At 45.9% G+C, this 27,377-nt stretch overlaps 1 protein-coding gene across 1 annotated transcript in view; it reads left to right on the forward strand.

Annotated features, from left to right (window-relative positions):
- The window catches only part of LOC134062698 (kinesin-like protein KIF21A), a 58,776-nt gene that overhangs the window by 17,208 nt on the left and 14,191 nt on the right, over window positions 1-27,377 (forward strand). The window contains exons 2-20 of the mRNA XM_062518807.1: window positions 7,585-7,807; window positions 10,310-10,492; window positions 11,638-11,787; window positions 12,217-12,360; window positions 12,911-13,078; window positions 14,305-14,420; window positions 15,003-15,198; window positions 16,292-16,472; window positions 16,599-16,662; window positions 18,278-18,475; window positions 19,649-19,696; window positions 20,757-20,832; window positions 21,068-21,185; window positions 21,533-21,721; window positions 23,026-23,225; window positions 23,606-23,713; window positions 24,543-24,611; window positions 25,391-25,542; window positions 26,857-26,995. Coding sequence (XP_062374791.1) covers window positions 7,585-7,807; window positions 10,310-10,492; window positions 11,638-11,787; window positions 12,217-12,360; window positions 12,911-13,078; window positions 14,305-14,420; window positions 15,003-15,198; window positions 16,292-16,472; window positions 16,599-16,662; window positions 18,278-18,475; window positions 19,649-19,696; window positions 20,757-20,832; window positions 21,068-21,185; window positions 21,533-21,721; window positions 23,026-23,225; window positions 23,606-23,713; window positions 24,543-24,611; window positions 25,391-25,542; window positions 26,857-26,995 — 2,722 coding nt within the window. The remainder of the gene's footprint in view (window positions 1-7,584; window positions 7,808-10,309; window positions 10,493-11,637; window positions 11,788-12,216; window positions 12,361-12,910; window positions 13,079-14,304; window positions 14,421-15,002; window positions 15,199-16,291; window positions 16,473-16,598; window positions 16,663-18,277; window positions 18,476-19,648; window positions 19,697-20,756; window positions 20,833-21,067; window positions 21,186-21,532; window positions 21,722-23,025; window positions 23,226-23,605; window positions 23,714-24,542; window positions 24,612-25,390; window positions 25,543-26,856; window positions 26,996-27,377) is intronic.

Below are 27,377 nucleotides of genomic sequence, written 5' to 3' on the forward strand. Positions count from 1 at the left end.
ACACACACACACACACACACACACACACTACCACTTTTTGTACTTTTGTTCACAATGTCCAACCTGCCTTCTCTACGTTCTTTCATTCTGTGTGTTTCTCTCGCTCTCTCTCATCTTGCTTGTTCTCTTCTTTAACTCTCACTTTTTCACACATTCTCCTTATTTCTCTCTCTCTCTCTCTCTCTCTCTCTCTCCAGAGTAGGGATGCTAAATAGCTGCTATCTGATGTCACTGGTTCTACAATGGCAGCTCTGTAGACTGGGTTTGTACAGTGAAAGCCTGGCTCCACACACACACACACACATACACACACACACACACACACACACACACACACACACACACACACACACACACACACACACAGTGAATTGCCACAGTCTCAGGCGCTGGCCACCGCATCACAGGCTGTAGATAGAGGCCACATGAACATGTTAAGCTGCACAGGTGAAACTGACCAGTGTGTGTGTACGTACACATTAAGGTGGAACTGACCTGTGTGTGTGTGTATGAACACGTTAAGCTGCACAGGTGGAACTGACTAGTGTGTGTATGAACACGTTAAGGTGAAAGTGACCAGTGTGTGTGTATGAACACGTTAGGGTGGAAATTACCTGTGTGTGTATGAACACATTAAGCTGCACAGGTGAAACTGAGCAGTGTGTGTGTATGAACACGTTAAGCTTCACAGGTGAAACTGACCTGTGTGTGTATGCTTGTTAGTGAATATTACAGGATGCTGGCAGCACAGTAGCTGACGGAAGGCATCACAGGAAGCACACACACACACACACACACACACACACACACACACACACACACACACACACACACACACACACACACACAGACACACACACACACACACACACACACACACACACACACACACACACACACACACACACACTCAGAGAGAAAACACAGGGCAGAGATAAGCAGAAGATTAGCTGTGGACGCTGCACAATAGGCAAATACTGTTGACCTCACAGTGTTGATTACAGCCCTCGATGGCACATAACAAGGAGGCTGTGTGTGTGTGTGTGTGTGTGTGTGTGTGTGTGTGTGTGTGTGTGTGTGTGTGCGCGCATGTGTGTGTGAGAGAGAGAGTTTGTTTGTGTGTGTGTATGTGCGCATGTGTGTGTGTGTGTGTGTGTGTGTGTTTGAAGTCCATTTGTGTAGTAGTGAGGGGAAGGTGAAAGTCATGTCTTCTGGTGATGTGAATGTTACGTGTAGTCAGGGAGGGATGAGTACACCCTGCAGCCTACAAACAGCTCTTTATGGTCCTGTGTGTGTGTGTGTGTGTGTGTGATTCACTGTGTTTTTGCTGCATCTTTCAGGAAAAAGTGTGTGTGTGAGCTGTTTGTGCCGACGAGTTGGATGAAAGGACAGACTGTGTGTGTGTGTGTGTGTGTGAATAAATGGAAATTGGATGAAAAAAGGAAAGGAGGAAAAATAAATAGATGAAATTCAGGGTGTGACTGTTTGCATAGTATGTTGGAACCACTTCCTCTCTCTCTACCACTCTCTCCTGCTCTCTCTCTCTCTCTCTCTCTCTCTCACTCATGCACTCTCTCTTTTCTCTCCCTCTGTCTACCTCTTTCTTTCTCTCTCTCTCTCTGCCGCTCTCTACCTCTTTACCTATCTTTCCTTCTCTCGTCCTCTCCCTCTCTTTATCTATCCTTCTCTCTGTCTTTCTCTACCTCTTTTTCTTTTCTCTCTCTCTCTCTCCCTCCCTCTCTATTTCTTCACTTCTGGCAACAGTAGCTCTCTCACCTGGAGGCTGCACACACAAACAAACAAACACACACACACACACACACACACACACACACACACACAATGACCTTCCCCCAACACACACAGGTTATACATGTGCCCTTAAATAGCACAGCAGTGGAGTTGACATTGATGAAAGGCCTCTTAGCAAATTCATGTCTGTTTAGCAGTACTGTTGTAGACGCTGATAAAATAGAAGCTTCTTAAAATGCTAACTTGTGTCTTGTGGATGTTGATGAACGGCTTCTTAGCACGCTAACCTGTGTCTGTTGCCAGTTCTATTGGAGTTGTTGTGCTGTGAGAGTTTTTTTTATACCTTGCGTGCGTGCGTGCGTGCGTGCGTGCGTGCGTGCGTGCGTGCGTGCGTGCGTGTGCGCGCGTGTGAGACCAGTGGAGAGAGCATGCTGTGGCTTGGTTCTTCTGAAATCTGGCCCGGTTCAGAGGGCAGCTCCCTGCCTTCCAGCCCTGTGTGTGTGTGTGTGCGTGTTTGTGTGTCTGTGTGTGTGTGTGTGTGTGTGTGTGTGTGTGTGTGTGTGTGTGTGTGTGTGTGTGTGTGTGTGTGTGTGTGTGTGTGTGTGTGTGTAGGGCAGGTTTCTGTTAGGACAAGAGATGGCTTGGTTTTTTCTTGTACACCCTAAGCATGTTCTCTCTCTCTCTCTCTATATATATATATATATATCTTGTCCATCTATCTCACCCTCCCCATCTCTGTCCCTCTCTGTCTCTAGCCAGCTCAGATCAGGACACCTGCGTTGGCATGAGTGTTCCAGAGTGTTTCAGTGGTCTGAAGTCTTAATCTCTCTTTAGTAGGCTCAGCTGCTTTGATGTGTTTTCATGTGAGTGTGTGTGTAATGGGTGCCAGCTAGCTTAGCTGTGTGTGTGGAACGTTGGTAAACCTCACTCCCGACGCCTCAAGAGTGCTGCTGGCATGAAAACTAGAGAGGTGGACAGCTTTGCGGTCGTAACGTTGCTTCATACGCTTTTGACAAAGGCCTAGATTTGCTTTAGCTAGTTCGCAAGCACGATTTAATCTGCAGCGCATTTTAGCAACGTACTCAGGCAGGCTACGATGCGAGGTTTTTTCAGTGATATGGAATGCCCTCATCCCAGTCACGTTCAAATTCAAGGCAATAAGCCCTAAGCATGGACTTTAACGTTTGGTGAAAACGCTCGAGTGCACCTTGTGACTGTGGATGGTACGAACTTGAAGTAACGTGCTTAACACCAAGCTGATACATTGACTGATTGAACATTTTGGACATAAAATTACTGCCCTGATCTGTTTGTACTATTTTCGGAAAACCGAAAAGGGAGAAGAACACCAAGAGAACCTTAATAATGGCAGAGGCCGTGATTTTTCTAAGAGGAATAGCCTCGGGGAATCGCGTTAGCGTGCACATAATGGTCAAGAGATATTCCTTGCCTGTCTTGGTCCGCGGCAGTGGACCAACACAGTCAAGAATGACATGTTCAAAAGGCTCTGAGGTGACTGGAATCGGCTGCAACGGAGCCGGGGGAATAAGCTGATTAGGCTTACCCGTAACTTGACATACATGGCAAGTTTTGCAATATTTAGTGACAGCGCGCTTAATACCTGGCCAGAAATAATGACGTAAGATACGATCAGTTGTTTTGTTGATGCCTAAATGACCTGAAAAATGATGGTCATGAGCGAGACTCAGAATTTCACTTCGATATGGCATAGGAACAACAATCTGATTTAGCACACGCCATTCATCTGCGGCTGAGGCCGTGAGTGGCCTCCATTTGCGCATCAAGACCCCCTCGCGAAGATAATAGCCATGAGGCATAAACTCAATGTCCTTCTCGGACACAGCCTCCGCTAACAGAGAAGAGAGAGATGGGTCATTCATCTGTTCGACAATAAGTTGCTCACGACTGTGGGACAGTTTAACGCACGGATCAGTGGGGAGTGGCACAGACCTTGGAAGTCGTTCACCACGAGAACGTCGAGGCACAGGATGAGCAATAAATGTATCACTAAGATCGATTTGCTCATTATCGCGTTCTTTATCAGAAACATATTTTGTGCGTTGCGCCATAGCGCGAGTAACTACAGAAGAGTGAAACACTTCAGGGTATTTCACAGCCAAGTCATCAGAACAGTGTAAAGCTAGAGACGTAGACACAACAGGGCTAGGGAGTACTTTCCCACCGGCCAAGTCATTCCCTAAGAGCATAGAGATGCCTTGAACGGGGAGAGAAGGGCGTACGCCGACCGTAACGTTTCCGGAGACTAAGTCAGAGAAAAGACACATTTTGTGTAGAGGAACGTTAACGAAACCCATTTCAAAACCCTGAACAATAACGCTAGTCCCAGTGTAAGATGAGTCACTAAAAGGCAGGACATTGTCTAATATAAAGCTTTGAGAGGCGCCTGTGTCGCGTAGTATTTTAATCGAAACACGCGCACTGGGCTCTCCCGGCAAAGAGACAAAGCCGCTCATGATAAAGGGTGCAAAGGCCTGGCTTGTACTCTCGTCTTTCCGAGACGTCGAAGGTGTAGAAACACACATATTAGATCCAGACCTAGGGAACACAGTATTAGGATAAGACGACTTATTTTTACGTTTTAAGGAATAGCACTCTGAAAGTACATGTCCACGTTTCTTGCAATAACCACAAACAGGACTGTCTCTGAGACGGGTCACTTGTCTATCTCCAGTGTGAATAACTTCGGATGCAGCTTCAGTAGGTGGCCTACCACCAGGTTGAGGACTTATGCTACCTTGAAACCGCACAGGGTGTGTGTTTACAACTTTTCGCGATAACACATATTCGTCGGCCAATACAGCTGCACTAGAAGGCTTTAAATCCTTATGCTCACTGACAAAAGTAGCGACATTTTTCGGGAGGCAGTTTTTAAAATCCTCTAGAATTATTAAGTCACGAAGGCCCTCAAAAGATGTAATGTTTTGAGAATTCAACCAACGATCGAACAACAATTCTTTTTCTCGAACAAACTCTACATGTGTCAATGATTCGGACTTTTGGAAATTACGGTATTTTTGCCTATATGCCTCTGGCACTAACGAGTAAATGCGAAGCACAGCCTGCTTTACCTTTTCGTAGTCTGCAGCATCCTCTAAGGACAAAGCAGCATAAGCTTCTTGCGCTTTGCCTACAAATACGCACTGGAGCGTCATGGTCCACACTTCGCGTGGCCACTTTAAAACTGTGGCTACTCTTTCAAAGTGAGCGAAAAATTTGTCCACTTCTTTTTCTCTAAATGGTGGAACAACTCTGATATTTCGCGTTACATCAAAATGGTCATTAGGAAGATGAACACCCGATTCACGAGCTTTTAAATCCAGTTCTCTTAAACGAATCGTCTGCGCTATTTCTGCATCTTTTATTTTACGTTCATGTTCCCATTTTTCTTTCTCTCGCGCTGCCTGTCTATCTGCGTCAAGTCGTGTTCTCTCTCGTTCCCACTCTATCTCCTTTTCTCGCAGCTCTAAACGCCGAAGCTCAAGCGCGGCTTTAGTAACTGTCGGTGTAGTGGAAATATCAGTTAAAGGGATATTCCGCCATTTTTGGAAATACGCTCATTTTCCACCTTCCCTCGAGCAAAACAATCGATATTTACCTTGTTCCCGTTCATCCAGCCATTCTGTGAGTCTGGCGATACAACTTTTAGCTTCAGCCTAGCATAGATCATTGAATCGGATTAGACCATTAGCTTCTCGCCTGCTAGCTTCATGTTTAAAAGTGACTAAGATTTCTGGTAATTTTCCCATTTAAAACGTGTCTCCTCTCAAGTTAGAAAGTGCAATAAGACCAACTGAAAATGAAACCTGCCGTTTTTCTAGGCTGATTTGACATGGAACTACACTCTCATCTGGCGTAATAATCAAGGCAACTTGCAGCTACTGGCACTACTATTGCTTGTTGTCTATGGGGACTATTTTCAGATGCTGCATAAGATATCACTGCGCCTATGGTACGTTTGCAAGTTGCCTTGATTATTACGCCAGATGAGAGTGTAGTTCCATGTCAAATCAGCCTAGAAAAACGCCAGGTTTCATTTTCAGTTGGTCTTATTGCACTTTCTAACTTGAGAGGAGACACGTTTTAAATGGGAAAATTACCAGAAATCTTAGTCACTTTTAAACATGAAGCTAGCAGGCGAGAAGCTAATGGTCTAATCCGATTCAATGATCTATGCTAGGCTGAAGCTAAAAGTTGTATCGCCAGACTCACAGAATGGCTGGATGAACGGGAACAAGGTAAATATCGATTGTTTTGCTCGAGGGGAGGTGGAAAATGAGCGTATTTCCAAAAATGGCGGAATATCCCTTTAAAGGTGACTTAGGTGAGCCAGGTTTCGCAGGACCAGGAAGTGTTTTGTCGGCCTCGACAAACACACCACGAGTGCCTAACGCCTCAATAAGTTGAGCAAGAAGTTCTGCTTTCAATGGGCTACCACGAACTTCTACTTTAGAATGCCCCGCAACTCGCAACAACTCATCGCGCGTCATGCTAGATAATGCGTCCTGTGTTGGCGACTTAATAAACTCTTCTAAAGTGGCCATGGCGAAAAACTTTGAGGGAAACCAGAGAGAACACAATGGGAAAATTCAAAAACCGGAAAAAGTGAAGACAATACTAAGCACACTATAAACCGAAACACTGTGAAAACTATATCAGCGCATTAACGCGAATAGGCCGACAAAGTGCGGCCGCAACAAGAAACGAATTGTAATGCGCATCAAAATCCAATTTGAATAGAACAAACAATTTCATATCCCGGACGAGCCCCCATTTTTATGTTACGAGTCCATGTAAAATGATAGGACAGCATAACATAAAATCACAGAGTCCGGTGGTGAAGAACATGTGTACAATTTAATGAAAGTTAAGAGTGAACGAATAACAACGAAAGCATGGCGATTATTAAGACAAAAGGATAACACAAAAGAAAACCTGGCGCTTACTGTCTTAGCGGAGGGAGCTTGCCTGGCTCCCGACCCGAGCGGACATAAACCCGGGCAAAGTATAAGGGTGAGTCTTCCGAGGAAACTAAATAACTACGCTCACTAACTAATACTAAAAACGTGCAGAAACCTAAGCTATATAATCGCCATGTGTTAAACTGAAGTAAATGTATTTACATATAAAGAAGGTTTACAACAAAGTTTAAGGGTTTTAAATTATCTAAAGTAATGTAATGTATAGTGTAGTGTGCCCCGCATGTCTCAAGAAGGCCAAGCCGATGGAAAGAGAGAGCGACATCTTGGATACGGGCTGGTTTAAATATAGGAGGGAGGTGCCAGCAATTACGCGTCATCCGTGACCACAGCGCAACACTCCGCCTATAGGGGAAAACAAGCACAGGAGACACAGCAATACTGGCCCCGCGTAACAGTGTGTGTGTGTGTGTGTGTGTGTGTGTGTGTGTGTGTGTGTGTGTGTGTGTGTGTGTGTGTGTGTGTGTGTGTGTGTGTGTGTGTGTGTGTGTGTGTGTGTGTGTGTGTGTGTGTGTGTGTGTGTGTTGCTGGCATGAAAACTAGTAGCCTGGGCTTTTAGCTTGATTGTTAGCACGCTCGACTCCCGATCCGAGGAGCTGCTGTTTCCCGGGTTCGAGTCTTATTGTTATTATTATTATTATTATTATTATTATTATTATTAACAAACGCAGGTTACGTGTTCTAAACTAAATCTCTTTCTCTCTCTGGTAGGGTTCGTCCCCAGCTGATGTGTTGTATGTGTGTGTGTGTGTGGTGTGTGTGTCCACTAAACTAAATCCCTCTCTCTCTCTCTCTCTCTCTCTCTCTCTGGTAGGGTCCGTCCCCAGCTGGCGCGGGAGAAGATTGAGGGATGTCACATCTGCACGTTTGTGACGCCAGGTGAGCCGCAGGTGATGCTGGGGAAGGACAAGGCCTTCACCTACGACTTCGTCTTCGACATGGACACCACGCAGGACCTCATCTACACCGACTGCACCGAGAAGCTCATCGAGGGCTGCTTTGAGGGATACAACGCCACCATCTTCGCCTACGGACAGGTACACACACGCACGCACACACACACACACACACACGTGATGCTGATTGAGGGGTTCTTTGAGGGATACAACACCACTATCTTCGCCTACATACAGGTCCGCTCCTCCTCCAGCTCTTTCCTTGGATTCTCTTCCTCCTCTCTCCATATACTTCTCTCCTTCTCTTCTCCGCTCCATATATTTCCCCCCTCTCTTTCTCTTGTCTGTATCCTCCTCTTCTCTCCTCTCCAGATCCTTCTCTCCTCTCCTCCTCCTCCAGATCCTTCTCTCCTCTCTTCCTCCAGATCCTTCTTTCCTCTCTTCCTCCAGGCCCTTCTCTCCTCTCCAACTCTTTTCTTCTGTATCCTCTTCTTCTCTTCTCGTCTCCATATCTCTCTCCTCTCACACCACTTCCATGAAACTGAGCTCTGTCATGTTCCTTTAGATTTAAAGAAAATACTTCAGATTACTTACCTGATCTCTGCTGCATGGCACCCTACACACACACACACACACACACACACACACACTCATCACCAAAATATCACCACTTGTTTTCTTTATGCTGCTCAGTGTGTCAAAACACCTCTCGACTGAGCTCCAAGAGTGGTTGCACAATGAATGCTCTCTCTCACACACACACACACACACACACATATACATACACACACACACACACACACACACACACATACATACACTCTCACACACACACACACTATCACATACACACTCACACACACTTTCTCTGTTCCTAAGCCTTACTTCATATCAGGCGTGGTGATAAGAAGACAAACAGGTCATGAAGCATTAACCACAGCAGACAGGTCTGGACAGGAGCACCGTGGATACGTCTGATCACTCTGATACGTTTGCTTTAGTTAGCTGTGTGTGTGTGTGTGTGTGTGTGTGTGTGTGTGTGTGTGTGTGTGTGTGTGTGTGTGTGTGTGTGTGTGTGTGTGTGTGTGTGTGTGTGTGTGTGTGTAGAACATAGTTGGTTATTTTCTACAGGTTAAATGCGTCTGCCTCTGCCTCTCCACTTCTTCTTTCCTCTCCTCTCTTCTCTCCTCTCCTCTCCTCTCCTCTCCTCTCCTCTCCTCTCCTCTCCTCTCCTCTGCTTTCCTCAGATGCTGCCTTTATTTGTCCTTGTGCATCTGTACTGTAACTCTTGTATCTCACACTGTATCTTACTGGATCTGTCTATTCTCTTTTCAGCACTGTCTAGTCTCTGTTCTCTCTTAAATTCTCCCTCTCTCCTTCTTTCTCTCCCTCTCTCTTTCTCCAACCCCCTCTCTATCTCGCTTTCCTTCTTTCTCTCTCCCTCCCTCTCTCTAACTGCCCCCCTCTTTCTCTGTCTCCCTCCATCCCTCTCTCCCCCCTCTCTCCTCTTTTCTTTAGTTCTTAATCCTCACCCATTCTCCTGCCCCCTCGTCATTGTTCCACCTCATGACATTCTCTTTCACACTCAGTGGGAAGTTGGGAGTGGAAACCTGTGTGTGTGTGTGTGTGTGTGTGTATGTGTGTGCCTGTGTCTATCTGTCTGTCTTCCTGTGTGTGTCTGTGTGTGTCTGTCCATCTGCATGTCTGTGTCTATGTGTGTGTGTGTGTGTGTGTGTGTGTGTGTGTGTGTGTGTGTGTGTGTGTGTGTGTGTGTGTGTGTGTGTGTGTGTGTGTGTGTGTGTGTGTGTGTGTGTGTAAGGGGTGACGTGTGAATCTGGATCCAGCATGGCATTCCACTCTCTGTCTCCATAGCAACCCAGACCCCTCCTCCCCAAACTCTTTTGTTGGGGTGCTGCTCACCCCACAACCCAGAGCCATCATTCAGCTTCACATTTATCCAGTGTGTGTGTGTGTGTGTGTGTGTGTGTGTGTGTGTGTGTGTGTGTGTGTGTGTGTGTGTGTGCGTTCACGCTCACCATGGAGCTTAGAGCTATCATTCAGCTCTACATGTATCTTTTGCATTCACTCACTGTTTGGTTCCGTGTGTGTGTGTGTATTTGTGTTTCAAGTATGTGTGTGTGTGTGTGTGTGTGTGTGTGTATGTGTGTGTGTGTGTGTTTATATGTATATGTTTGTGTGTGTGGGTTGTGTGTCTCGAGTGTGTTTAGATATGTGTGTGTGGTGTATTTCGAGTGTGTGTGTGTGTGTGTGTGTGTGTGTGTGTGTATGTAAAGCCCTATGTGATGTGTGCTAGCCCCTCATGCTATTTCTAATCCCTTGTGATCATAAGGACAGTTCTGAAGGCTTACCAGCCTGCCCACTCCCATTAGGCTACCTCTCCCATGACGCTAATGAACTCTGTGAACACTGTGTGTGTGTGTGTGTGTGTGCGCGCGCGTGTGTGTGTTAGTGAGTGAGTGAGTGTGTGTGTCAGTCTGATGGAAGTTAATTAAGACCCAGTTAGTTTAGTTAGTTTTCTCTTCACCAAGTTTTTCATTAGTTCACTAATTTGTGTCTTGTTTTCTTCCCCACTCCTCTTCCTCTTCCTCCTCTTCCTACTCCTCCTCTTCCTCTTCCTCCCAGACGGGTTCGGGGAAGACCTACACCATGGGTACAGGGTTCGACGTGAACATCGGGGACGAGGAGCTGGGCATCATCCCCAGGGCCGTGGGCCACCTATACCGGGGCATCGAGCAGCGCAGGCAGGCCGCCATAGAGCAGGGCGCCCCTGTGCCCGAGTTCAAGATCAACGCCCAGTTCCTGGAGGTACGCACTAGAATGATAACTTAACTTAACTTAACTTAACTTAAAATAATGATAACGTAACTTAACAGTTCCTGGAGGTATGGACTAGAATGATAACTTAACGTAACTTAACTTAATTTAACTTAACTTAACTTAATGATAACTTAACTTAACAGTTCTTGGAGGTACGGCCCAGTGCACTAGAATGATAAACTTAAAGGGGGATTCAAACCAAACATTCACAACGAGATGAGCCGCCACTGCGACTAGACACGGTGAATGCTTTGCGACGGCTTGCAACAGCTGGCAACAACGTGTAACATTTAATTCACACCGCTGCATCTCCTTCTGCAACGGTTTCGTCTCGTCGCAGATCTTTGGTGTGAATTGGGCTTTAAAGTGACCCAGACGATCTCGCAGTCATTCATATTAAACAGAGCCATACTGTTCTGCTGTTATCGTTGTAGTTAGGGAGGCTTGCTCGCGAAAGACGAGATGATGAACTAATAATTCATACAAATACATGTTCTTGTCAGTATTGTTGTACACTTATGATAAGAAGGCAGTGCTAATTGCAATATATATAATATATATTATGCAATATAGATGTATTATATGTAATGGCTGGTATGTATAGTATATATTTATTATATATCTATATTGTATATTTTATTATAATTATTATATATTATAAGATTTTTGTATTTGTAGTAAACATTGCCTTCTATGTTCTATATATTATTATATGTGAATAACATGGCATATATCACATGTATTACATATCTGTATTTGTGTATATTGTATAGTGCTACCTTTGGAATACCATATATTTATAAGACTTGATTTATTGATTGATTGACTGCATGCCTGCCTATGCAGCTATATAATGAGGAGGTGCTGGACCTGTTTGATTGCTCTGATTGATTGATTGATTGATTGGTTGATTGATTGATTGATTGATTGATTGTGTCCTGTGCAGCTGTATAACGAGGAGGTGCTGATTGGTTGATTGATTGATTGATTGATTGATTGTGTCCTGTGCAGCTGTATAACGAGGAGGTGCTGATTGGTTGATTGATTGATTGATTGATTGTGTCCTGTGCAGCTGTATAACGAGGAGGTGCTGATTGGTTGATTGATTGATTGATTGATTGTGGCCCGTGCAGCTGTATAACGAGGAGGTGCTGGACCTGTTTGACTCCACGCGGGACATGGAGGCTCGTAAGCAGAGGTCCAACATCCGCATCCACGAGGACGCCAACGGGGGCATCTACACCGTCGGGGTCACCACACGCAACGTCACCTCCGAGGCAGAGGTCAGTGTGTGTGTGTGTGTGTGTTTATGGAAGAGAGTATTATGCTTTAATTCATTCATAGTTTTTTTTATCATTATTATTATGATTGTTATTGTTTTATTATCAATAAAATTAATTGTTTCTGTAATCTCAGCTTCATTGAAAATGAACATCTGAGAATAAATAAAGGTTGAATGTCTGCTTACTGAGTACAGTTGATTATGGTCTTTAAGTATGCTGGTAAACTTTCTGTGTGTGTGAATGGAAGAGACTAATATGTCAAATACTTATATGATTAAAAAAATGGGTTTTGCTAATTTTTTTATATTGTGTGCTCTTCCTCTTGTGAAACACTGTGTGTGTGTGTGTGTGTGTATGTGTGTGTGTGTGTGTGTGTGTGTGTGTGTGTGTGTGTGTGTGTGTGTGTGTGTATGTGTGTCTGTCCCCCAGATGATCCAGTGTCTGAAGTTGGGTGCTCTGTCCCGCACGACGGCGAGCACGCAGATGAACGCGCAGAGCTCTCGATCCCACGCCATCTTCACCATCCACCTGTGCCAGGTGCGCGTCTGCGCCAACCCCAGCGGCAGCGACAAGGTGAGCACCCTTTCACACACCCTTTTACGAGCGCGTTTACGACCCAAGACACACCTGCGCGGCCCTCCGGGGCTCAGCACCTGTAATCACGTCTTTACGGCCCTCGCCTCTCAGCAGTCTTGACAGAGGGACATGGCCTCATGCTGCACCGTAGAGCTCTGGAATATGCCATTATTATCTATTACTTGCATAGAGTATCCCATTATATATTTTTATTTCATCAAGCTATAGATTGTTTGCATTGAATTCTAGAAGGAACTAGGACAATAATTCACTCCTCAACAGGCTTTTTTTTTTAATATTGGAATTGTTTTGTGTAGTTCTGTGATTCTAGAGTGTTAGTCCTCCCTTTGGGGGTTTGTGATGTCCTTTAGCTGTTGTGTGCCTTCAAATATCTTGTATTATAACGTAATGTAATATAAATGTTTTGGAGTCTTTGGGGTTCTGGCATGTTTTGGGGCTCTGGAATGTTTTGGTTGCTCTGGTTTTGTGTTCTAACAGGAAGTGCTTGTACTGAATCCCCTCCCTCTCTGCTCTTTGCTCCTCCCAGGATGGAGAGACGGACAACCGGCTGGCCAATGGCTCGGGCGAGATGAACGAGTTTGAGACGCTGACGGCTAAGTTCCACTTTGTGGACCTGGCCGGGTCGGAGCGGCTGAAGCGGACTGGCGCCACGGGGGACCGGGCCAAAGAGGGCATCTCCATCAACTGCGGCCTGGTGAGGAACTGCCCCATCTAATGCACTCTCATGCTCCTCTAGGGGGTAGAAACCTGGAAAGGCTGGAGAGAAACTGCCCCAGCGATACCACTAATGTAAGACGTTTCGGCCTTGTGGCCTTTGTCAGTGTGTCGTGTAGGGGGTAAGAACTCCTCTGGGGCACTAAGTGTGACCTGCTGAGAAACTGCCCCACCAACCACTCCAATGCCCCATCTGAGGGGGGAACTCCTCTGTGGCTCTAAGTATGGTCTGGTGAGAAACTGCCATACCAACCCCTCCTCTGACACTCTTAAGTGTGACCCGTTGAGAAACTGTCCCACCCCAACTGCCTCTTCTGCCCCGGTGGGGGGTAAAACTCCTGTGAGGCTCCACTCCGCTTACAGTGATCATTTCATGAGAATGTGTAATTACCTCCTCTGCCCTCCGTGGCTGACGGGGTCCTGGCCTCAGCATGTTCTTCCATGGGTGTAATTTTAGACAGGCACCTGAGAGGGCACCTTGGGGCACCCAGGCCATTCATTTGGCAGCTGCCTGTGTCTCCTCCTCTGCTCAGAGCAAGACTGTGCGCCAACAGAGGATGTGTCCAATGAAATCACATGCAATCATAAAATACTGCATCCACGCAGGAAAATGAGAGTTCCTTCCAGGAATGCTTGTTATTATAAAAGTAGGCTACAATTTCTCCAAAGTTGAATGACCATAATCTCAATAACTGCTTTGACTTTTTGTTTCCAAATGGAAATGACACACAAGGACACTTTATTTGGTGTTCCATCATGGGAATCTTCATGGGGAATTCTTGAGTGTTCCTGCCTCCATTCGGCATGAGTAGCTGTGCCTGGTGGCGAGAGAGAGACAATTATGGAGGGCAATGTGTGTAGCCCACAGCGTCCTGTTTGAACAGGGAGGCAGGCGGACTTGTGTCTTTGTAACTGAATCTCGGAGGTGCTCGGTCATGGGGAGGGTGACGTGTTGAGGGACTGAGCCAGGCGTTGCCCTGGCAACCAACTCTCCTCTGGTCAGTCTGTCATTCCACACCAGCGCCTGAAATCCACCTGTTGCCAGGAGACAGAGCTGCAGCGAGGGGGCCCTCTGGTGGTCAGATGAGCTAATGCAGGCCCACAAAGAAAGACAGAAAAGAACGTGTTAGTGTAGTGCGTATGTGTGTGTGTGTGTATATGTTTGTTTATTTGTTTGTTTGTTTGTTTGTGTGTGTTGTTTACTAGCTGGCATTGGGGAATGTGATCAGTGCTTTGGGGGACCGGAGCAAGCGCTCAACGCATGTGCCGTACCGAGACTCCAAACTCACACGGCTGCTGCAGGACTCTCTGGGGGGCAACAGGTGAGTGTGTGTGTGTGTGTGTGTGTGTGTGTGTGTGTGTGTGTGTGTGTGTGTGTGTGTGTGTGTGTGTGTGAGTGTATGTGACCAGAGAGAATTATGCCAGTTAGTATTCCAGCTGTGTGTCCAGTCTGGGATTAATCAGGTGTAAACATATTCAAATAAAACCTCATCTCTACATCAGCTACATTCACATTCCCAAACTACCATGCAATGATGAATTAGATAACAGCATAGCTAGTCCAACTGTGATGATTATCATTCTGTTGTTGCTTCCTGTAATGATTGCACACACACACACACACACACACACACAATAATGATCAATTAGTTTTTGCTCCTTTAGTTTTTGCTCCCTCACAGTCAGACAGTGACTATTACACACACACACACACACACACACACACACACACACACACACACACACACACACACACAAATAATTTGGTTGCTTCTCCCTCACAGTCCGACGGGGATGATTACACACACACACACACACACACACACACACACAAATGATCATTCGGTTGCTTCATGATTATACACACACACACTAATGATGATTGGGTTGCTTCTCCCTCACAGTCAGACGGTGATGATCGCGTGCATCAGTCCGTCCGATCGGGACTTCATGGAGACGCTGAACACGCTGAAGTACGCCAACCGGGCGCGCAACATCAAGAACAAGGTGGTGGTGAACCAGGACCGCGCCAGCCAGCAGATCAGCGCCCTGAGAACCGAGATCGCCCGCCTGCAGATGGAACTCATGGAGTACAGGACGGTGAGAGGGGGGGAGAGAGAGAAAGAGATGAACGAGTGTAACGAGTAACGAGGGTAATGTGAGTGAGATCCTTTAGAATCAAGATTGCCTGACTGTAGGTGAGAGAGAACCTGTGTAGAACCAAGATGGCTGACTGTAGGTGGGAGAGAACCTGTGTAGAACCAAGATGGCTGATAGTAGGTGAGAGAGAACCTGTGTAGAATCAAGATGTCTGACTGTAGGTGAGAGAGAACCTGTGTAGAACCAAGATGGCTGATAGTAGGTGAGAGAGAACCTGTGTAGAATCAAGATGGCTGACAGTAGGTGAGAGAGAACCTGTGTAGAACCAAGATGGCTGATAGTAGGTGAGAGAGAACCTGTGTAGAACCAAGATGCCTGAATGTAGGTGAGAGAGAACCTGTGTAGAACCAAGATGGCTGACTGTAGGTGAGAGAGAACCTGTGTAGAACCAAGATGGCTGACTGTAGGTGGGAGAGAACCTGTGTAGAACCAAGATGGCTGACTGTAGGTGAGAGAGAACCTGTGTAGAATCAAGATGTCTGACTGTAGGTGAGAGAGAACCTGTGTAGAACCAAGATGGCTGATAGTAGGTGAGAGAGAACCTGTGTAGAATCAAGATGGCTGACAGTAGGTGAGAGAGAACCTGTGTAGAACCAAGATGGCTGATAGTAGGTGAGAGAGAACCTGTGTAGAACCAAGATGCCTGACTGTAGGTGAGAGAGAACCTGTGTAGAACCAAGATGGCTGACTGTAGGTGAGAGAGAATCTGTGTAGAACCAAGATGGCTGACTGTAGGTGGGAGAGAACCTGTGTAGAACCAAGATGGCTGACTGTAGGTGAGCTCATGGAGGTACTCATGGAGAGGACAGAATGAAATGATTGAAGAATTGAAAAACGGTTGCTATGTGTGTGAGAGACACATTTATGAGTGTGTGTGAGAGACACATGTTTGTGTGTGTGTGTGTGTGTTTGTGAGAGACACATCTTCATGTGTGTGAGAGACACGTTTATGAGTGTGTGTGAGAGACGAACGTTTGTGTGTGTGTGTGTGTGTTTGTGAGAGACACATCTTCATGTGTGTGTGTGTGCGCAGGGTAAGCGTATGGTGGGAGAGGACGGTGTGGAGTGTGTGAACGACATGGTGCATGAGAACGCCATGCTACAGACGGAAAACAGCAACCTGCGCATGAGAGTCAAGGCCATGCAGGAGACCATCGACGCCCAACGCACACGCCTCACACACCTGGTCACCAGCCAAGCACTCAGCAAGAGCGGTCAGTACACACACACACACACACACACACACACACACACACACACACACACACACACACGCACACACACGGTTTTAAATGCTATGTGTGTTGACTGCTCATGAATGGTTTTGTGTGTTGTTGTAGGAGAGGGCAGTGAGGAGATTGGCAACATGATCCAGAACTACATCAAAGAGATCGAGGAGCTGAGGTGAGACTGCACTATACACTACACACACACACACACACACACACACACACACACACACACACACAAACTCCGCACACACACACACAGATTTTTCTAGACTGCACTCTGCACTACGGTACATTTCGGTTCTTTTCCTCCATGCATAATTATCAGGTGTTCAAAGCATTTTGTACTGGTTGAGCGAAGAATTCTTGCTGTAGATTGACTAAGGATGGTGTATTTTACAGTCATAGTGAGTAGATATGGTAGACTAATACCACACTAGTAGTAATACAGGTTTGCATGGCCCCAGAAAATGATGCTGTTTACATGTTTATATGTACATCCTGCCTGCCGGCAAATGACAGCTTGATAAGTAGTTAAAACCCCCCCCCAAAAAAAACATAATGTCGGCTTGTCTCCCCGGCGGTTACGGTAGTGCAGCAACTATCTGGCACGTGGTTTTCACAACACCAGCTTTCGTGTCGTAGAACTGGCATCGTCCTGGCAAGATTCTTGATTAGTTTGTGTGGTTACGTTGCTATTGAATGATGTTCTTGCCGCCAGCCAATAGTTGTGACGTCACATACACCTCTGTCCAAAAGTATTAGAACGCATGCTTAAAGTTAAATATAAAATCATCTTTTGGAAATGTATCTTAATGCCTTAAATGAAATAATGAGTAACTATGCAACCTTTAAGGACATTCATTTTCTTTGTGAATGAATAATGTATTGTAAATTAATAAATGTTTTCCTTAAATACAGGGGGTCATAAGTATTGGAACGCCCATGTTAAATTCCCATAGAGGATTTTTATTTTTATTTTTAAAGGCCAGTTATTTCATGGATCCAGGACACTATGCACCCTGATAAAGTCCCCTTGGCCTTTGGAATTCAAATAACCCCATGTCAACACTATACACTTAACATACTAAGAGTTTGGTATGCTTTATGTCAGTTATTAGCTGTTAGCTAATTAGCTGGTTTGAATTGCATTGAGCTCAATGAGAATGAAACCAGCTAATTAGCTAACAGCTAATAACTGACATAAAGCATGCCAAACTCTTAGTATGTTAAGGGTATAGTGTTGATATGGGGTTATTTGAATTCCAAAGGCCAAGGGGACTTTATCAGGGTGCATAGTGTCCTGGATCCATTAAATAACTGGCCTTTAAAAATAAAAATAAAAATCCTCTATGCGAATTTAACATGGGCGTTCCAATACTTATGACCCCCTGTATTTTAAGGAAAACATTTGTTTATTTACAATACATTATTCATTCACAAAGAAAATGAATGTCCTTAAAGGTTGAATAGTTCCTCATTGTTTCATTTAAGGCATTAAGATACATTTCCAAAAGATGATTTTATATTTAACTTCAAGCATGTGTTCTGATACTTTTGAACAGAGGTGTACAAAGCAATATTAAATAATGCCCTCGTTTATTTAACAACATGTGCATGCTCATTTGGATGTGCTGTATGCACTGAAACCATGTTGTTCTTGTAACTGATCCTGTGCCACTGTTCTGTTGTCTGATTGGTTACTCTTGTAGTGAGTAACATTTTCCTTCCCTCTGATTGGTGGAGCACCTGATGGGTAAAATTTTTCCTGCTCTGTGATTGGTTGTCAGGGCGAAGCTGCTGGAGAGCGAGGCGATGAGTGAGGGTCTGAGGCGGAACCTGACGCGGGCGTCCGGTCGCCCGGGGTCCCTCTACGCAGGAGGCGGATCCTTCGCCATCGCACCCGAGAAAGAGGCCTCCGAGATCCTGCAGATCGCCAAGAAGGACCTGGAGAAGCTCAAGAAGAAGGAGAAGAAGAAGAAGAAGAGGTGTGTGTGTGTGTGTGTGTGTGTGTGTTTTTGTGTGTGAGAGAGAGTGAGGTGCATACCAATGGTTCTTTCCAGAGTAGAGATAATGTACAGTATGTGTGTGTGTGTGTGTGTGTGTGTGTGTGATCTGTGTGTATGCATGTATGTAATGTCAGAACAGGTGAAGGTGTGCCCCAGTGTGTGTATGTGTAGTACATCTTCCACTGCTCTCACAGTGTGTGTGTGTGTGTGTATGTATGGTATGTATGTATGAGGGAGAGAAACTGTGCCCTTGTTATGCCTGGAGATGCATCCTAATGGCTGTTCTCTGAGTGTGTGTGTGTATGCGTGCGTGCGTGCGTGCGTGCGTGCGTGCGTGTGCATGCTTGCTCCTTCTCGTGTTTGAGGAGGTGTAGATGTAGCGGAACCCCCTTGCAGTTTGGCCGCAGGGGAGGGTGTGTGTGTGTGTGTGTGTGTGTGTGTGCGCTCAGGTTGTTTCTGCTGTTGTCACGGTAAAGGGTGTGTGTTGTGGGTAATTAGTGACTGGCGCCATGCCCATTCTGCCACCTAATGATAAGTTGTCGTAAGGCGTGGCGAGGGGTGTGTGTGTGTGTGTGTGTGTGTGTGTTTGTGTGTGTGTGTGTGTGAGGGGTCTGCAGGGTGTATGGGGGTAATTTGTTTGAATAGCTGTAGTGATAAATGGTTAGTGGGTTACAGCATAATGATTAGACCTGATGACAGGGGAAGATCTGAGACAAGAACAGTGTGTGTGTGTGTGTGTGTGTGTGTGTGTGTGTGTGTGTGTGTGTGTGTGTGTGTCAGAGGCAGAATGTGTCCATGCTGTGTATGTGTTCTCCTTCATGGAGCATAGTGACGGTGTTTTGGTGTCCCCTCACATTTATCGTCTCTCTCACTCTTTCCTCCTCTCCTCTCTTCTCTCAATCTTTCCTCCTCTCCTCTCTTCTCTCACTCTTTCCTCCTCTCCTCTCCTCTCTCTCTTTCTCTCACTCTTTCCTCCTCTCCTCATTTCTCTAACTCTCTCTCACTTTCTTTCTTTCCTGTCTTCTCTCACTCTTTACTCCTCTCCTCTCTTCTCTCACTCTTCTCTCCTCTCTCTTTTCTCTCTCTCATGCTCTCTTTCTCTCTCTCACTCTGTGTATTCTGGCCCTCTCTCTGACATACACACACTCGAAGACTTCAGCAGCAGGAAGAAACACAGTCAGAGGAGCTGGATCATGACAGGTTTGCCCAATCCCCCACCCCCAAACACACACACCCCTCACCTCAAACCAATCACAGCCCCCCGCCCCGGGCCCCCACCCCCCACACACCTGCAACTGCCCTCCGACCTGCTTCTATAACCCTTTTTGTTTGTCTGTCTTCTCACCTTAACCTTGTCTTTTATCATGTATGTGGGTCTCCAAAGAGGGCTCATTCACTGTGTAGGTAACCTGACTAACCTGAACTTTCACCTTTCACCCTTAACCTCTGACCTTTGGCCTGATCACTAGGCCTGGATAAGCAGGAGTGCTAATTCTGAATGAGTCCAAACTGATCACTCACAGTCAACAATCATCCATCAAAGCTGCCGTTGGCAAGCTGTTCCTGATCATATTCACTGAAACAGCGCTTCTACCTCCACCTAGAGGCTGTAATTAGTTTAGCTAAAATTCACCCGCTCCCAGTTCTTCTGGTCCAATAAGGGCAGGGCTGTATGATCATTGGCAGATCTGACTGTCAATCACAGTTTGTGCACAGTCACTAACAAGCACAAACTGGATGGGAGGGTGCTCGGTGGTAGTAGGGGAGGGGCATACGAGTTGGATACATTCAAAATGTTGGTTAAATCACCAGACTTCAGACTTGCCAACCGCAGCTTTAACCCTCAAAGTAATGCTGATTGATGCTCATCCTCGTGTTCATGCTAATTGGTTCTGGTCTTTGGTTAACTTCCTGGGCGTTAATTATGTTTTAATGCTAACTGGTTCTAGTCCTTGGTTAACTTCCTGGTCGTTCTGCGGATGCTTCTGGCCTCTGAATCAGCTGTGGTCACTCTGTGATTTACTAACCTTTGTCCAGCAGCGTGTTTTACTCACACACTCAAGAGCAGCACCCACCTGTGTGTGTGTGTGTGTGTACGGTATGTGTGTGTGTGTGGTAGCTACACACTCACGAGGCTTGGGAGCTAATCAATACCAATTGTGTGTATGTGTATGTATGGGAGCTGATCAGAATCGAGTGTGTGTGTGTGTGTGTGTGTGTGTGTGTTCTCTATGTGACGTTGTTGCCTGTTCTCCTGTAGTGTGGTCCGAGAGGGAACACCAGACAACGAGCTGGAGAGAGAGGGGCAGGAGCGCACCAGTGAGGAGGCAGAAGGGGTGAGTGTGTGTGTGTGTGTGTGCGTGAGTGTGTGCGTTATTGTGTGTGTGTGTGTGTGTGTGTCTGAGTGAGTATAAAAATGTGTGAACAGGTATGTGCTGTGTGTGTGTGTGTGTGTGTGTGTGAGTGAGTATAAAAATGTGTGAACAGGTATGTGCTGTACGTGGATGTGTGCGTTTGTGTATGTGTACACATCTGTTTAAAAATGTGTGTGTGTGTGTGTGTGTGTGTCAGGAGGGCAGTGACCATGAGGATGGCGAGGATAACGAGGCGGATGAGGAGGACAGTGACATGGAGGTGGAGGAGAGCTCAGACAACGAGTCCGACTCAGAACTGGACGACAAGGGAGAAGGTCAGACATCACTTAACACACAGTGTGTGTGTGTGTGTGTGTGTATGTATGCATCAGACAGTTTGTGTGTGTGTGTGTGTGTATGCATCAGGCAGTGTGTGTGTGTGTGTGTGTGTGTGTGTGTGTGTGTGTGTGTGTGTGTGTGTGTATACGCATCAGGCAGTCTGTGTGTGTGTGTGTGTGTGTATGTATGCATCAGGCAGTGTTTGTGTGTGTGTGAGTGTGTGTGTGTGTATGTGTGTATGCATCAGGCAGTGTGTGTGTGTGTATGTATGCATCGGGCAGTCTGTGTGTGTGTGTGTGTGTGTGTGCGCGCGCATGTGCTTAACGTGTCGTGTGTCCTGTAGAGAGCTTCCAGGCGGACCTGGCCAACATCACGTGTGAGATCGCCATCAAGCAGAAGCTGATCGACGAGCTGGAGAACAGCCAGCGGAGACTACACACACTCAAGCAGCAGTACGAGCAGAAGCTCATGATGCTGCAGACCAAGATCAGAGACACACAGCTGGAGAGAGACCGCGTACTGCACAACATGGGTATGTACACACACACACACACACACACACACACACACACACACACTTACAGACACACACATACACAGATACACACACACTAAAAACTGCCAAGCGCTTACTGGCATGAAAACACATGCCCACGCATATGATGCCTGATAACACAGACAGATCAAAAAGGCGGATGCGCTCAAACTCCAAATTATTTCAATTCTTTGGGTGCGTAAAAAATAAGCTAGTTTAAAGAAACATAAACGCACTAGCAATTATATTCTTTTACTTTTATTTATCTCAAGCCCTGAGGACGGCTGTTTGCCGAAACGCGTCTGACTTGTACAGGCCGTCAAGATAAATAAAAGCAAAAGAATAATTATATAATTGACCCTTCCAGAAGTCACGCCCTCCATAGTTGCTGTTGCTACGCCTGTCAAGCTTTCGCACCCTGCACGTCTATTACAATGGAGGAGAAACGGGATTTTTTAAACAAATGTAATTTACAAAGACATCGTACCACACTGAAAGCTCATATTTTGTCACTAGCGACCTACATCTGTCCTCTGTCAAATACAGTTGCATTTTCAGCTCTGAACAAAACCGTTCATGAGTTATTTAAGCAAAAGTCGAAGGTACGTGTTGTTTTCGATGGTTCCTCCTGGCTAGTACGAATGAAACAGACGGGGGGCAAAACTAGCATAACGTTTAAGCTTCGTACTTCCCATAACGTCAATATTTGACAACATAACATGATTGGTACTTCAAATGGGTATTATTTTAGACAGAATTGCTGACGGGCTATACATACGTCTCGTTGAATGTCTGTTAAGAACTGTTTGCTGCCATCGTGAAACAACTCTCGCGGTTATGGAAATATCACGCAAAATGCGAATTTTTAAAGTTAGAAAAACACTTGTTTCAAACTATATCATGTCAATATAGTTCAACATGTTATTTCACCATGATTTTACGTGTTTGGGGGCACCACACATCCAAATAAATGCCCTTAATGGCCCATAGGCTATGCAGTCTCCATAGGTTAACATGGCAAAAACTCGAAAGCTTGCCAGGCCTTGCTTGCCTAGTTACGGGTTGCTAAGCCACGATTGGCCTGTGGCGGTTTTAGGGCGTGGCTCTGGAAGGGTCAATTGCGCGTGTGTTTATGTTTCTTTAAACTAGTTTTATAGAACACTATAGAACACTGTTATTAGACTGATGAAAGTGTGTGTGTGTTCGTGTGTGTGTGTGTGTGTGTGTGTGTGTGTGTGTTCATGTGTGTGTGTGTGTGTGTGTGTGTGTGTGTGCGTGTGTATGTGTGTGTGTGTGCGTAGGCTCGGTGGAGACGTGCACGGAGGAGAAGGCGAAGAAGATCAAGGTGGAGTACGAGCGCAAGCTGAGCTCCATGAACAAGGAGCTGCAGAAGCTGCACTCGGCCCAGAAGGAGCACGCGCGCCTCCTCAAGAACCAGACGCACTACGAGAAGCAGCTCAGGAAACTGCAGCAGGACGTCTCCGAGATGAAGAAGATGAAGGTGAGGAAGTGTGTGTGTGTGTGTGTGTGTGTGTGTGTGTGTGTGTGTGTGTGTGTGTTGTGGACCAGTCGCAATACAAAAAGCAACTCAAGAAGCAGCGGGAGGTTTCAGAAATGAAGAAGATGAAGGTGAGAAAGAGAGAGAGAGTGTGTGTACACAGTTACTGGAAAACCAGTGCCAGTACCTGTGGGTGTTGAAGGATCAGTGCAGGTGTGTGTGTGTGTGCGTGTGTGTGTGTGTGTGTGTGTGTGTGTGTGCGAGAGAGAGATGGTACAACATTAATTAACAACTCTACAGGCTGTCCCTGTGTACCTTTCATCTCCTCACTGTTCCTCCTGTGTGTGTGTGTGTGTGTGTGTGTGTGTGTGTGTTCTGCGCAGGTTGGCCTGATGAAGCAGATGAAGGAGCAGCAGGAGAAGAACCGTGCCTCAGAAACGAGACGGAACCGAGAGATCGCCACACTGAAGAAGGATCAGAGGAAGAAGGAGGTGAGTGAGATTTTGTGCATGTATGTGTGTGAGACAGAGAGTATATGTGTGTGTGAGTGAGTGTGTACCATTGTAAGTGAGTGTGTAACTGAGTGAGTGCGTTTATGTGTGACTGAGTGAGTTAGAGTATATGCGTGTGTTGTGTGTGTGTGTGTATGAACATGTATGAGTGAGTGAGGGGCGGCCGTCAGGTCACGTCGCCGCATGATTGGACCCAGTGCCACTGTCCGCCATCTGCCCTGTCTAGACACGCAGATGCCAGCAGATCCCTCTGGGGTCACCCACACACACACACACACACACACACACACACACACACACACACACACACACACACACACACTCCTCTAAATATAGCCAAATCTGCTATTCTGATTTGCTTGAGACATTTTATTTGAAAAAAACATCTCCAGTAGAACTTTCTAGTTTCAACCAATAACCAATGACTGAATATACAATGCAACACAGACTATACTAAAGTGACAGCATGCTGATTGAGTATGCAGCACAGACTATACTAAAGTGACAGCATGCTGATTGAGTATGCAACACAAACTATACTAAAGTGACAGCATGCTGATTTAGTATGCAACACAGACTATACTAAAGTGACAGCATGCTGATTGAGTATGCAACACAAACTATACTAAAGTGACAGCATGCTGATTGAGTATGCAACACAGGTTCTGGAACAGCCCCCTGGTATGCCATGATGTAGCCTACGGCAACACTCATCTTGTATCTCTAGTCTGCTTATCACTCTCATGTTTTCTTTCACTCTCTCTCTCTCTCTCTATCGCTCTCTCTCTATCGCTCTCTCGTTCCTCAGCATGTGATGAGGCAGATGGAGGCCCAGAAGAGGCAGCAGGAACTCGTTCTGCGCAGGAAGACTGAGGAGGTGAGACCAGCCCCTCCACTTGTATTGGTAGAACATTCGCTTAGCTTATCTTAGCCAAGCGCGCCCCATAACATGTACTTCCGCAATGTGCAATCTAGCCAGCAGCCAGTCCAGTGGATCCCCAGTCTCTGCACAGAGCCTGAAGCAAAGCAGGTGTGGGCTTGGTTAGTACTTGGATGGGAGACCTCCTGGGAAAACTGAGTGGCTGCTGGAAGTGCTGTTGGGTAGTCAGCAGGGGGCAGTGTTCCCTCTACTCGTAACAACGCTGACGCCCCAGTGCAGTGATGGGGGATACTGTACTGTTTAAACATCCCATGGCACCCGCAAAGGGTCTATCAGGCCACCTAATCACCTAATTGACCTCACGTGAACGGCCATAAACTAAGCTTTCCAACGATATGTATATCGAGGGTATTACACAAACTATCGCTGAGATAACCGCATCCAAAGTTGACATAGTTCTCCTGTCACGATATGCCAGAAGAGGAGAAATTACCTTTTTTAAGCAGCGTGGACAACAGGAATGACTGCAAAAAATGTGTTGAATCTACGCCGGGTTTAACAGTCAAGACGTATGTTTTTCCGTTAAATTAGTTCACGATATGAAACTGTAGACTGTATACTGTTGAATTATGTGAAAACGTGAAATTCAACATTTTAACCCGGAAGTTTGTTTATTGTGGATTTTCTCTAAAGAACGTTGTGCGCAAAGCGACATATTTCGCTTTAAAGGGTCACATATGTAACGTGTGTGTGTGTGTGTGTGTGTTCTCCGCCAGGTGACAGCACTGCGGAGGCAGGTGAGGCCAGCCTCAGGTAAGGTGCAGCGGAAGGTGAGTCTCCCAGAGGCCAGTCATGACGTCCCTCACCGGTCCACGCCCACTCCGACCAGACCACACACACCTGGAGCTGCACCTGCCAACGGCACCAGGTAAAGACCACAGGTCACCCTGGGGGGGTGTGACTAATCTAAGATTGTTAAGGTGGGGCAAGATACTCCATCAGAAGCCACTTCTTGGAACCCGTAAACATGGGGGGGGGGTCAAAATCCCTCTTTATGCAGAGCAATGTTTCAATAGAAATATTCCATCATTTCCTTTAGTCATGACCACCAGCCTTTAATCACACCAAACCTTGTCAACCAATCAAGAGAAGGCGATGCCTTACAGTTTTTGCCCGTTGCTTGAACACTATAGACCCATGCTTAGACTAAAGTAACACAACTTGAAGTTTTGTTGCCATATCTCAAACACATGTACCTATACCTTAAACAAAAGTGCTGCTTTGCACTCTAGTTGTAATTCTGCAAAACACTTGCTCCTTTATGTGAGACACTTGGTCCTGCATACTACTCTCTATGAATACATAAGACACTTCGTTCAAAAATGAAATCTCATAGTACCATTTGTTAAACACATGTATCCAAAATACAAAACACATTGGGTAATTGCAACCTCTCAAATACACACCTGAACGCACTTACTTCCAAAACTGAACACCAATCAGCTATCTACAAAAAGCCCTCAGTTTAGCCATTGGAAATGGTGATGTGAATGGTATATTTCCCAGTGTTGTGTCATGTTTACTTGTGTGTAGAGTTTTGGCACAATGAGTGAAGTTTTGCTAAATGTATTCAAGCAAATATGTTTTATATAAAGTAGACTAGTGTATTCCTCCTGATTTGCAAGTGTATGCATATGATGCAAGTGTGTTTCATTTTGTCACCAGAGTTACATTTTGACAAAGGATGGTTGGGTTTTGATAGCAGAGTTTAGGTACTGATAGAAGAGTTTCAATTTGGCATAGATGTGAAAGGTTTATTTCCTAGTGTTGTGTTATATTCACTTGTGTGTAGAGTTTTGGCACAGTGAGCGAAGTTTTGCTAAATGTGTTCAAGCAACGGGCAAAAACTGTAAATGCAGAGAGCATACGCACCTCGAGAGGCTCAGTTGGCCATCGCCCTAAGCGGTGAGCTATGCTGGGTCTCCGAGCTCGTAGATTTGGAACTGTTGTTGTGTAACTGTGAAACCATGTTTTCAGTCTTTAAACCTGCCTCTGTCTAACTCTGCCTTCTCTGCATTAAATCTTTCTTACCACAATGTTCTATTGAAGTATGGGGGGGGGGGTCCTCTGATGAAGTATCATGCTCCGCCTCAACAATCTCTTTGAGCTAATTCCTAATACTCTGCTATGAACAACACAAATTACGAACATTTACAAATATCTCTTCTCTCCTCCCTCTCAGACGGTACCCAGTGCGAGGGGTTTATTCCACCAGGACGGCCCGCGCCAAGTGGCAATCACTAGAGCGACGCATCACCGACATCGTCATGCAACGCATGACCATCACCAACATGGAGACCGACATGAACCGCATGCTCAAGGTACACACACACACACACACACACACACACACACACACACACACACACACACACACACACACACACACACACACACACACACACACACACACACACACATTAACGCATGACCAAATCCAAAACAAAGACCGACATGAACCGCATCCTCAAGGTACACACACACACACACACACACACACACAGATATTAATGCATGACCATCACTGACATCAAGGTACACATGCACATACACACACACACACACACACACACACATATAGTTTGTTTGTAAACTAATATAACTAAATGTATTATGAGTATTACTGTACATGCCTGCACCTTTCAGTGTGTGTGTGGGTGTGTGTGTTAGTTAATGTTCCTCAACATGTGTGTGTTCTCTGGC

This window comes from Sardina pilchardus, chromosome 17, assembly GCF_963854185.1.
Source record: "Sardina pilchardus chromosome 17, fSarPil1.1, whole genome shotgun sequence".
Taxonomy (NCBI): domain Eukaryota; kingdom Metazoa; phylum Chordata; class Actinopteri; order Clupeiformes; family Clupeidae; genus Sardina; species Sardina pilchardus.